Raw genomic sequence first — 12,391 nt, 5'->3', positions numbered from 1 at the left:
AGGTGATCGAGTAATTGCTGTGTTACGAGAGCGCTTGAACATTAAACCGATTGAGCTACAAAAATTTAACCTTCCAGATTTCCCAGACTCGCCAAGGATAGGTTTGAATCTGGCAACATCTAGAAAGTTGCAATTCAGCAGTGTAACACATATGTATCCAAAAGACGGGCCAGGAAGTTCCATTTATAATATAGCTTCTCACACCAGCACACAAAAAGAGTCCATTTGCTTCATTTCTGTCGTTGACTCGGCGAATTTCACGTTCAAGCCCATCAAACGAGCCATTTTCAGCTGATGACATCGATTCGGAACCAATCCCAAGTCGTAGTTTTGAGCAACTCAACAAGAAATTCACTGATGCAGCATGGAAGGCCATTACCTGAGTCTCCTCTGGTCAAAGTAGGGAAAAACACTGAGATTACCAGGACCAGTGCGAGTAAACGAGATGAATCTCTTGATGTGGGCTCTAGTGCGTCTCATCTTCCAGGGCCCGATGACTCGGCGAATTTCACGTTCAAGCCCACCAAACGATCCAGTTTCAGCCGATGACATCGATTCGGAATCAATCACATGTCGTAGTCTTGAGCAACTCAACAAGGAATTCACTGACGCAACACAAAAGAACGTTAGTGAGTGTCCTCTGCCCGAAGTAGATAAAAACACTGAGATTCCCGGGACCAGTACGAATAAACTTAATAAATCTCTTGGTGCGGGCTCTAGTTCGTCTCATCTTCCAGGGCCTGATGACTCGGACATCATTACAGATAATGAGTTTGCGAAGGACAAGCTGAGTCGCTCAAACAAATGAAGCTGCTGTCAACAATGAGGTAAGCTATTTTTTGCTTGTTCATTTTTAGCTACGGTTCCGTTCAATAGTTTTTTTTCATCAACTTAGTGGGTAAGCTTGTCGTTCAGATACAAGTGGAAGACGAACTGCACGATTCAGATGTTACAGCTCAGCCTTCTCTTATCACAGAGGATGTAGCTTTGAACAGAGATTCTGAAGAGCAAATTGAGGTAAGAAGTTTCAGCTTTTTGTCATCAATTTTTTGTTTACTTTTTGTTCAAGAGGCAAATATATGCTTGCAATAAACCAGTATTGTGCCAGGCTACAAAAAGATTTACAGCATCCAAAACTACTCAGCGTCATTCTCTGTTGCATATAAATATCATTGCAACAAAAACTGGAAAGAGGAAGAAAAAAAAGTCTAGTTTTCTCATGCACTATAATATCCGCTATAAAATTTGTCTTCAGGGTAAAAACGGGCGTTCACAGTGTTACCCGCGAACTTTCTTCCGTTCAGTACATGCTTAGCGTTCATGCTGCCAGTCGTATCAGAGTACTCCAGAAACACCTGAGAAAATTCAAAACATATACAAATCATTTACTTAATGAAGGAATCATTTTCCATTTTTTTTTAGATAAAGAAACCATATTCCTGGCAAAAAAAAATAGTTGGAAGCTAATAATAATAATAATAAAAATTATAAAGTAAGCATCTCCATCTTAATAAGATGTCATTCATGGGCTTGAGTCACACAAATATGCATATAATAAAGGTCATTTACTATTAAGAGGAAGAAACCAATATCTCATACAGTACGAAAAACCCATATTTAAAATTACATGGACAAAAATAGAAAATTTAGCAGGGGTAACAAATAACAAAAGCAATTACCTTTCCAACACCCGAGACAGGTTCTCCGTTCTGATTTGGACGAGGAATAACGACATTCACCACATTCCCTGCCCAATTCAATTGAGTAAGAAATAGTTTACTTGTACGGTGTTTAGCTATAAAATAACAATGGCTAACAAAATTTATGTTCAAGTTTCCAAAGCATGATATTTAACAATAAGATGCAATACGGAACACGTAGAATCATCCAAAACCAAAGCAGCTGGCGAGAAGTATGTAAAAAAGGCAATTTGAAACAATTACATACACAAATATTCAGCAGCATCATTTTTTTCACTGTGAATTTACTGTTTTAGCATATGCCTTAAAGACCAAGCAACAATGAATACGTACCATACTTGCCACACTCATCCCTCATGTCTTCTACAATCTCTTCATATGCTTCATCATTTTCCAGTTCATCGGCACTGATAGCCTTCAAAGAAATAAAAACACTTATTTAAATCTCAATTTCCAAATCAGTACGCTGCCATCAAGGAAAAATGGGCAGGGAATGATCATATCGTGGTTGTTAAAGAGAGACTTTGCTTTATAAATATTTATATATACCTCAGCCAGACATAAAACTTTAGTTGGACTTTCTGCATGTGCTAAGCCCGACATAGCCCCGAGATCAAGGAGGTTAACACCGATAGCCGTCTTCTGTGGTTAAAGGAACAAGGTCTGATTGTAGAGCGGGTGAGAAGACCAAACACTTTACAAAAGAAATTTATAGTGTAACCTGCATAGGTATATGTTGCTGCGCTTGCGCCAAAATATTACCCTGTTCTGATTTGGACTGTCCAGTGCTGCAAAATAACATCGTGATATAGTGTGAACAATCGTACTAATCTCATAAGCACAGTATTTTGTTATATCAGAATTGCTTTTTGATAATATGTATTTTCCTGGATTTTTAGTTTTAGTCAGGCCTGTGTGACTATCTATAATAAAAATAAAATATAACACTAGGGTGTAATACACTATTATTATCAGAACAGTAAACATCAGTGTTATTTTTGCTTCTTTCCTTTACGGTTTTATACAGTTTTAAGAAATTTATAGTAGATCTTAAAACTTGTAACAAAAAAAAAAAAAAAAAAAAAACATGGACTGGGTTTCTAACATAACAAACTACATGAGAGTTAGAAAGATTGCCAGAAAGAAGGTAAACCTCATAGTGGCACGTCTAGCAGTAAGAGTTTGATCGCCCATTTTCATTCCATTAAGAACACAACAAGCCACATCTGTCACTGATGGATCCTGATACATCAAGCACCAGAAGTTAGAAAGACACTTTATTACATAGCAGTTTGCTTACATACATAAAAAAATTGAAGAGAAGAAATGGTATCTGTAGGCGCTTTGTAACATAAAGGGATATTAGCTATAAGGTAAAAATGCAGTTTCGGAGTTCAAGACCTAATAGTTTCCAAACTTGAGAAATCACCTGATAGACGCAGAAACAATATCCTTTAGAGTTCCCTGTGTCTTTATCCTTGACAAGGTTGAAGCTGCGCAGAGCTCTACAGGCATGAAGTTCATTGTCAAAGTGAGTGCTTATAGGAAAAAAAAAATATATATATATATAACAAGATATCATTAGGATGCATTTTATAACGAAAGTCGTTACCCAAAGGACCAGAGCAATTCTCGTATCTGGTCATCTGTGAAGTGATATGGTATTCCACCAACAAATATACTTTCAGGTCCCTCGTTACCAGTGATTCCACTGCAATTAAATAACAATAGAGGAGTTAGCACGTTTGAAGCTTTAACCAACTCGCTGCTTCGAATCAAGGAAATCATTCACATACCCTTCTCCTAGCGTCGCAGCTAATGCTGGATTGTTGTCTGTTGAAGCCTATGAGTGGTTCATGAATAAAAGCCAATTAGTCAGTACTAATATTTTTTTACTCCCCTAAAAGTCAAACAGAGATATACAGAATTGCCAGAAAACACGAAATAATTATGAAAAATACAGATCGGAGTACTCGTAAATGACAAATCCAATTGAAAAAAATAAACTCCAAGTTGAATAAAAAAAATTGAAATGCTTCTTAATGCAAAACGTTTCTCAGAATCCAAACGCCACGGTCGATTGAAACATACCATAATTAAGAGTAATAAATCTGAGTTCTACTGAGAACTAGAACTCAGTAGTAAACCGTTTCTCGTTATTTCATTGGGAACGAAAGAGTTCGTAGTGTTTCTCAGTTTCTACACACAGCGAAACAGAAACAGAAACAGACTACGAGTAAGAAAATCTTGATCATGCATTAAAATAACATATGAAAGCTTCATAGCTTGAGAATTTCACGAAATCAACTTAAAGCACAATAGCCATTAATAAGATTCCGTGTAGGGGACTAAATCAGATCAGTCTAACTGCGAAGAAAATCACGTACATTGCTCCGAGAAGAAGAGTAGCCGTCTCCGCCGCTATCGAAGTCCGACATTGGAGCTTCCAAATCGAAACCCTAACAGTGAGACTTGGGGATTTCGTTGAAGGAATAGAAATATGAAAGTACAGAAAACTGTTATGTAATTGGTGTGTGCGAAGATATTTAGAATTAAAAGTGGTTACAGAAAGAATAAAAGAGAGAGAATAAAAGAGCTACTTTTTAGCTTTTTAAAATAATCTTGCTTTAAATACCGAATATATCGCACCAATAAACCGCGAAATTCGGCATAACCGCACATTTACTGTAACAATTTGAGTATATTTCGTAAATTACTTTATTAATCGCATAAATACCTCACAAAAATGACAAATACTATTTACCACTCAAAATACATGTTTAATTGTAAATTTAATGCAAAATTCGCAAATATAAGTACCGCAAATTTGACTCTAATTATGGTAAATGGACCACAGCTAAGGTGTTTCTTATGTTTTTATTTCTGAAAAATTTAAGTTCATATATCATCAATATAGTAGTATAATTACGACTGTTATTTGGAGACTTTCATGACGATATATGTTCACACGATAACTCGGTATGAGCATTGTCTAATGCAAAATAATCAATCTCATATATTTCAACCACTACGAGACTATAGTTTCGAGTATTGATTTAGATATAGACATTGTGTGCGGATACGGTGTAAACCTTGAACTCTATTTACTACGGTAAACTCTATTTGTATGACTTAGTGTGAACTTCATTTAGTATGACTTTTTGTTATTATGTATGTTTACGTGAAGTTGTGAACTCTATTTCGTCATTAAGCGTGGATTGAACATTTTATAATATGTATCGTCATTAAGCGTGGATTAGTTACCGATTGGTTTACCAATCGGTAATTATAAAGTGTAAACTTCGATACTAATTATAGTATATCACAGAATGCAAGGGGTAAATTAGTAAAATTGAAATCGCACAGAAGAGTAAGTTAATCATTGGTTTCACCAAGCATTTAAACACAGTTCAAACTTTTGTGAAAAGCTAAAAACATGCTTTATAAGCAACGTCAAAAAGTTTCATCTCTATACACCTGTAAATTCGTCATTGTATCAAATTATAATTCTTTCTTGCTCTTGGTTGGTTTTTCTTCTGAGTTGAGTACCAAATCTAATCAACTAAAGACATTTAAAAAAACAAAACAAGGAAATGGTATAATAATAAGATCAGAAAAAGAACACATTATACATTGGCATAATACTGAGGAAAATGTAGAAGAGTTCATGAGACTACATTTATGGTTCTATTGAACTTAAATACCACCACACAAAAAGATTTACAGCATCCAAAACTACTCAGCGTCATTCTCTGTCGCATATAATTATCATCGCAACAAAAACAGGAAATCAAAGGATGAAAAAAAAAAAAGAGTAGTTTTCTCATGCACTATAATCTCCACTATAATATTTGTCTTCGGGATAAAAACGGGCGTTCACAGTGTTACCCGCAAACTTTCTTCCATTCAGTACATGCCTAGCGTTCGTGCTGCCACTCGTATCAGAGTACTCCAAAAACACCTGAGAATTCAAAACAAATAAAAATTATTTACTTGGTGAAGAAATCATATTCTTTTTTTTAAATGAAGACATCATCATATTCCTGGTAAGAAAATAGTTGGAAGCTAATAATAATAGTAAAATATATTAAGCATCTCCGTCCCAACTAGGAGGACATTCATAGGTTTGAGTCGCACAAACATGCATAAAATAAATATCATTTACCATTTAAGAAGAAGAAACCAAGATCTCATATAACACAGAAAAACCCATATTTTAAATTATGTGGAGAAAAATAAAAAATATAGCAAATAAAAGGAATTACCTTTCCAACACCTGAGACAGGCTCTCCGTTCTGATTTGGACGAGGAATAACGACATTCACCACATTCCCTGTCCAATGCAATCGAGTAAGATATAGTTCATTCGTACATGTTTTAGGTATAATCTAAATATGGCTAACATAACTTATTTTAAGTTTACAAAGGATGAGCTTTGACAATAAATTGCAATACAAAACATGTACGAAGCAGTTGGCGAGGAGTGTGTAAAAGGGGAAATTTAAACAATTACATGGACAATATTTAGCAGCATAAATTTTTATTCACTGTATGTTTTTAGTATGCCTTTGACACCAAGCAACAGTGAATACATACCAAACTTGCCACACTCATCCCTCATGTCTTCTAAAATCTCTTCGTATGCTTCATCATTTTCCAGTTCATCGGCACTGATAGCCTTCAAAGAAATAGAAACACTTTCAGTATTTAGATCTCAAATTTCAAATCAGTACGATGCCATCAAGAAAAAAATGGGCAGGGAATGATATCATATCATAGTTGTTGAAGTGAAACTTGCTTTATAAATAAATAAATATATGCACATACCTCAGCCAGACATAAAACTTTAGTTGGACTTTCTGCATGTGCTAAACCCGACATAGCCCCGAGATCAAGGATGTTCACACCGAGAGCCATCTTCTGTGGTTAAAAGGAACGAGGTGTGATTGTAGAGCAGGTGAGTGATATTAATTACTTGGATAATCGAGATCAAACAGTCAAGAACGCGATTATCGGAATTAGAGAAGAAGAAAGAGAAATTTATATAGATAAACTCTGGTACAATTTGTGTTACAGAAAAGGGAGACACCTGAGGTACAAGATGACCTCCTAGTGATTTCTCTCTCTACCCTCTATTACACAATTCCCAGATATCCTCACACGTACTATCTCCTTCTCTTTTATTCTCTCTGCCACTACCTAAATTTGTTGACTAGGCATCCCACACAATCTCTCCCAACCCCTTTCCTAGCACTTCCCTAGCCCCTTCCTAAAACTTTCCTTATTTACCCTTCTTGTTCCAGCTATCTAGACAAGGCCATTTCAGTCCTTTGCCCTTTTCCAATCCCTTCTTCCTCCCTCCATACGTAACCGGTTGTTGCTTATCAGTGAGAAGACCAAAAACTTTACAAAAGAAATTTATGGTGTAACCTGCATGGCTATATGTTGCTGCGCCTGCGCCAAAATATTATCCTGTTCGGATTTGGACTGTCCAGTGCTGCAAAATTACATCAAGATATAGTGTGAACAATCGTACTAATCTCTTAAGAATAATATTCTGTTATATCAGAATTGCTTTTTGACTTTATGTAATTTTCCTGATATTTAGTTTTAGTCAGGCTTGTGTGGCTATCTATAAATTATAATAATAATAATAATAAAATACTAGGGTGTAATAGACTACTATTATTAGAGGACTAAACAGCAGTGTTATTTTCGCTTATTTCCTTTACGGTTTTTTACAGTTTTGTGGAATTTATAGGAGATTATTAAACTTGTAACAAAACAAAAAAAAAACATGGACTGGGTTTCTAACATAACAAACAACATGAAAGTTAGAAAGATTGCCAGAAAGAAGAAGGTAAACCTCATAGTGGCACGTCTAACAGTAAGAGTTTTATCCCCCATTTTCAATCCATTAAGAGCACCACAAGCAACATCTGTAACTGATGGATCCTGATACATTGAGCACCAGAAGTTAGAAAGACACTTCGCTACATAGCAGTTTGCTAACATACATAAAAAATTGAAGAGAAGAAATGGTATCTCTAGGCGCTTTGTAACATAAAGGGATATTAGCTATAAGGTAAAAATGCAGTTTCGGAGTTCAAGACCTAATAGTTTCCAAACTTGAGAAATCACCTGATAGACGCAGAAACCATATCCTTTAGAGTTCCCTGTGTCTTTATCCTTGACAAGGTCAAAGCCGCGCAGAGCTCTACAGGCATGAAGTTCATTGTCAAATTGAGTGCTTATAGTTTAATACTCTTTTACTTGGCCCTAAAAACAAATTTCCAAGAAAAAGAGTATAACAAGAAATCATTAAAATGCATTTTATAACGATAGTCACTACCCAAAGGACTCGAGCAATTCTCGTATCTGCACTTCTGTGAAGTAATATGGTATTCCACCGACAAATATACGTTCAGGTCCCTCGGTTCCAGTGATTCCACTGCCATACAATAACGAGAGAAGTTAGCAAGTTTGAAGCTTTGTCCAACACACTTCGAACCAAGGAAATCATTCACATACCCTCCTCCTAGTGTGAGGCCAACAGCACCTAGGTTAAGGTGAGGACTTGGTTGGCTAGGACCAAGCGTCGCTGCTAATGCTGGATTGTAGTCCGTGGGCCTTCGCACCCTTACAGCAACCCCCTGTGAATGTCTCATGAATAAAACCCTTCACTACTAATAGTTTTGCACTTGTCTAAAACTAAAAGTCAAACAGAAAAATATAGAAGTTCCAGAAAACACACAATAGATATGAAAACATTCAGATCAGAGTACTAGCAAATGACAATCCAACTAAAAAAAAAATTAAACTCCAAGTAGAATAAAAAATTAAAATGTTATTCATTCATGCAAAGTGTTTCATGTTTCAAAGTTTTGCATCTTACACAACAATCTACAGTGATAATACTGCCAATATCAGATTCCTGCTATATCCATACATATATATATATATAACCAAATTTAAATACTTTACGTGCCTCAAATATTATCCCATCCAATGCCATTGCGTTACTTGCTTCTTCAACAGTTCTCATCTCTACAAAGGCAAACTTCTTTTCATGATTGATGTACACATTCACAACCGAGTCACCTACAAATTTGTGTACGCAAACATTTGTTTTAGAAGGATTATTATAGGCAGAATGCTGAGAATCTATTTCAGTAATACAATGCAGAGAATTTGTGATACCTGAAGCCGATGAATTTCCTCCAATTGCATTCATGACACTGCTAAAGAATGTGGCGATTGTCTGTTTCAAAAAATAAAAACTTTTTCTTCATAATGTTCTAAATAAGGCAAGACAAGCTTCTGAACAATAACAATCCAGCTTCAGCCTTTGAAAGTTTCATGTATAAAAAGCAATTATGGATCGGCATGATTGGCTGACTAGAATGTACTACGAATACGGTACATGGTGGGGATGAACTGGAAGATACTGGCCGTATCATACGAATTCAAGTATCAGATTGACGTAACAAGGAAAAAACTAGTTTAGGAAACATGTAACTGCCAACAAATGCAAGATAAAAACCTGTTCATTTGCCATAGGAGGAAGCCCACCAACATATACTCGCCGTGCATGCCTAGTAGCCTATTGAGAGGAATAAAGATCATACAAGCATGAGTACTGTGTTATGATCTCACTTAATTAACATGTCTAAAATCTGTCATACACACAAACCTACCTGCTGAGTCATGGCTTGGGCTGGCATCATGGATAGGGAAAGCTGAAAAAAGAGGACATGACATCACCCTACAGGAATGAAAACAAGAAATAATGGCATGGAATGTGACACATGATTCAATCGAAGATACAAACTTGTGCTGCGCCATAAGGCATCATGTTTTGAATCATGCCCTGATTCACTTGAGGAACACCAAGCAGTTGTCCTGTGAGAACAGGAGAAAAGAATGGGAAGAAATCACATTAGCATTTACATCACTGAACTTGACACCACGCTGTACTTATTACGATGAAGCAAAGTGCATAAAGCCTACACTTATCTGATTCATTTAACTGATGGATTAATTTTGAGAAAAAGAAACCTATCTCATACCTATGTATATTACAAAAAAATTAAAGTAAGAAAGGAGTTCCATCTGGGTAGAACTGCAGATGCTATAGAAATATTATTTCGTCTACCAAATGGCAAGTGTAGTCGGCCGAAGGCGAACACGGTCCAGCTAATTGATGCATTCTCCGATGTACAATAAGGTTATGTGGTCACGCCAACCCAACATTGCCCTCTTACCCATATCATCAACACAAACACAAACAAACAACCACACACAAACCAAACAACACAACAATTGAGTACATTTTAAGCAGAATATAAATTAAAAATACGGAGCAAGAGACTTTACGACCCTCGCGGTAGGGACACAGCAAATCGTTCAACAAGAGCAACCTCGAAGAATTACTATCAGGTTGTGATAATACACTAAAAGCTATATTCTTTTTTTAAAATGTATACATTACAAGCTATATTCATACCTGGAACTTCAGCACCAGTCGGTGCAGAAATGGCAGGTGGAGGCATGTCAAAGCCACTTGTCCTCTTGCTAGAAAATAAGAAAATTCCAAAACTTATTATGATGAATTATTGACACTTTCAAAAGACTGTTAAGCAGGGTCTCACTCAACGATTTATTTGTTCTTTTCAATTTATACTATCAATCAATTCATGAACCTACTGTAAAAGTCTAATTGAGCTAAAAGCTAATGTTTCACCTTTTACTGCGAGATCGGGAACGAGGAGGTGAAACAGAATGGTTCTCATTTCTTTCCCTTGACCGAGAACGTACCCTGGGCCTATGTCTTCTGTCTCTATCATCCTTGTAATCACGTTGCCTGGAAGAAGAAAAAAAAAAATCACATGAAAAAAGACACCCATAATAAATCCAAGTAAACAACATGTGGTAACCTACAAAAGTAATAATCTCGAATAATTTATAGTAAACAAAAAATTAGGTAACTCTTCTTAAGTCCTAACTCCTAACTATTCAATGACGTGATATTGAAATTTCTACAAGAAAAAGCAACAGAAATCCTCAGATTCCAAGCAAATAACTGAATATGTCACAAACCTGCCATAATCTCTCTGTTGGCGACGTTCATTTTCATAGCCATTACCGTTTCCTCTTCCTCTGTCACCTCTTAAACTTCTATCCCTATGGGAGTCTCTCGTACCTGACCTCTCGTTATACGATCCACGAGAAGAACGCTGAAACAACAGCAATAATTCTCCGATCACATACCCCAAACGCCATAGTCAATCGAAACAAACCATAAATAAGAGTAATAAATCTGAGTTCTACTCAGAAGTAAACCGCTTCTCGTTATTTCATTTGGAACGAAAGAGTTCGTAGTGTTTCTCAGTTTCTACACACAGCGAAACAGAAACAGAAACAGACTACGAGTAAGAAAACCTTGATCAGGCATTAAAACAACATATTAAAGCACCAAAACTTGAGAATTTCACGAAATCAACTTAAAGCACAGTAGCCATTAACAAAATTCCGTGTAGGAGACCAAATCAGATCAGTCTAACTGCGAACAAAATCGCGTACTTTGCTCCGAGAAGAAGAGTAATCGTCTCCGCCGCCATCGAAGTCCGACATTTGAGCTTCCAAATCGAAACCCTACCAGTGATATTTGGGGATTTCGTTGAAGGAAAAGGAATATGAAAGTAGAGAGAACTGTGATTGTAATTGGTGTGTGCGAAGTAGCAGAGCATTATCATAGGCTGCAGGGAATGCATATGGGCTATTCAGAGTTATGGGCCTTTTCTTCAAAAAATTAGCCCATTCATAAGCCATTTGAAAACAAGATGGGTTCTCAATCTCTTGGTTTGAGAATGGGAAAATAACACATATATACCATGTGTTTTAGTAAAATATCGAGTTTAACCTTTGATTTTCAATAAAAAGGTACTTGTACCTGAAACCGACACAGGCGGATAGGTAGAGAATACCTTGGGGTGCGAGACAGCTCTCTCTGAGGAACTCTGGCAAAATAGACTCGTAACTTCTAGAGAAGGGGTGCCCCCTCACAAATGGGGTCACAGTGACCAAGCCCGAGCGACTGTTTACCAAAAACACAGGTCTCCGCAAAGACGTAAGATCATGTATGAGGACTGACGCCTACCCAGTGCCGGAAGGTCAAGAAAGTTGGTGACCTGATGACAGGGGAATCGGCGACCGAAACCCCGGTGAACGGCGAAGGTAACTATAACGGTTCTAAGATAACGAAATTTCTTATCGGGTAGGTTCCGACCCGCACGAAAGGCGTCACCGTTTCGTTGGGCCTGGCTGCAATGTTCAACTACCTGGGCTCAATGATCTTAGCTCATTGATAAAATTTGACTTTACTCGAGCTCAACTAGTTAATATCATGAATGACGACTCAATGTTTTCATATCGTAGCTAACCTTAGTCAAAATCATAAACGAATAGCCATAATTTATCCATCTATTTGAAATCATCAATGAACACGGTGGTTCCCAAGTAGTTGAGTTCAATCACTTTAGCTCAACATAAAAAATTCGACACCTAATTAGTCGACTATGTCCCCAAAGAAGTCAAAAAAATCAAACTCAATGGTCTTCTCCTTCATACAACACCAATGATTGTGCTATATGCAGGGGCGGACCCAGGTGGTGGGGTCAAGTGGCTTGGGC

General features: G+C 36.8%; 2 protein-coding genes across 5 annotated transcripts; both read right to left on the bottom strand.

Annotated features, from left to right (window-relative positions):
- Window positions 1-1,080: 1,080 nt before the first annotated feature.
- LOC149385982 (splicing factor U2af large subunit B-like) lies at window positions 1,081-4,278 on the bottom strand. 3 transcript variants are annotated; one of them, XM_089624845.1, is made up of 11 exons: window positions 4,088-4,278; window positions 3,792-3,899; window positions 3,497-3,543; window positions 3,313-3,411; window positions 3,130-3,205; window positions 2,854-2,942; window positions 2,422-2,488; window positions 2,250-2,342; window positions 2,034-2,115; window positions 1,680-1,747; window positions 1,081-1,355 (listed from the first exon to the last, which is right to left on the bottom strand). In XM_089624845.1, the coding sequence occupies exons 2-11, from the start codon at window positions 3,792-3,794 to the stop codon at window positions 1,218-1,220; spliced, it is 762 nt and encodes a 253-aa protein (XP_089480971.1). In that variant the 5' UTR covers window positions 3,795-3,899; window positions 4,088-4,278; the 3' UTR covers window positions 1,081-1,217. The 3 variants fall into 3 exon arrangements, with proteins under 3 accessions (XP_089480971.1, XP_089480970.1, XP_089480969.1); XM_089624844.1 differs by lacking the exon at window positions 3,792-3,899 and having other exon boundaries at window positions 2,250-2,339; window positions 4,088-4,263; XM_089624843.1 differs by lacking the exon at window positions 3,792-3,899 and having other exon boundaries at window positions 4,088-4,262.
- A 993-nt stretch (window positions 4,279-5,271) lies between these two features.
- On the bottom strand, window positions 5,272-11,436 carry LOC149385981 (splicing factor U2af large subunit A-like). Of its 2 annotated transcripts, none has more exons than XM_089624841.1 (18): window positions 11,283-11,436; window positions 10,800-10,936; window positions 10,444-10,563; window positions 10,207-10,274; window positions 9,532-9,602; window positions 9,398-9,439; window positions 9,244-9,303; window positions 8,901-8,961; window positions 8,689-8,801; window positions 8,232-8,353; window positions 8,053-8,151; window positions 7,842-7,917; window positions 7,567-7,655; window positions 7,131-7,197; window positions 6,528-6,620; window positions 6,297-6,378; window positions 5,966-6,033; window positions 5,272-5,661 (listed from the first exon to the last, which is right to left on the bottom strand). In XM_089624841.1, the coding sequence occupies exons 1-18, from the start codon at window positions 11,331-11,333 to the stop codon at window positions 5,524-5,526; spliced, it is 1,557 nt and encodes a 518-aa protein (XP_089480967.1). In that variant the 5' UTR covers window positions 11,334-11,436; the 3' UTR covers window positions 5,272-5,523. The 2 variants fall into 2 exon arrangements, with proteins under 2 accessions (XP_089480967.1, XP_089480968.1); XM_089624842.1 differs by having other exon boundaries at window positions 6,528-6,617.
- Between the last annotated feature and the right edge of the window lie 955 nt (window positions 11,437-12,391).

The sequence above is a fragment of the Urtica dioica genome, chromosome 9 (assembly GCF_054948205.1).
Source record: "Urtica dioica subsp. dioica isolate 48M chromosome 9, U.dioica_male_clone48M_v1_H2, whole genome shotgun sequence".
Lineage (NCBI taxonomy): Eukaryota > Viridiplantae > Streptophyta > Magnoliopsida > Rosales > Urticaceae > Urtica > Urtica dioica.
The sequence above is the reverse complement of the archived record's forward strand: the minus strand, read 5'-3'. Positions and strand labels throughout refer to the sequence as shown.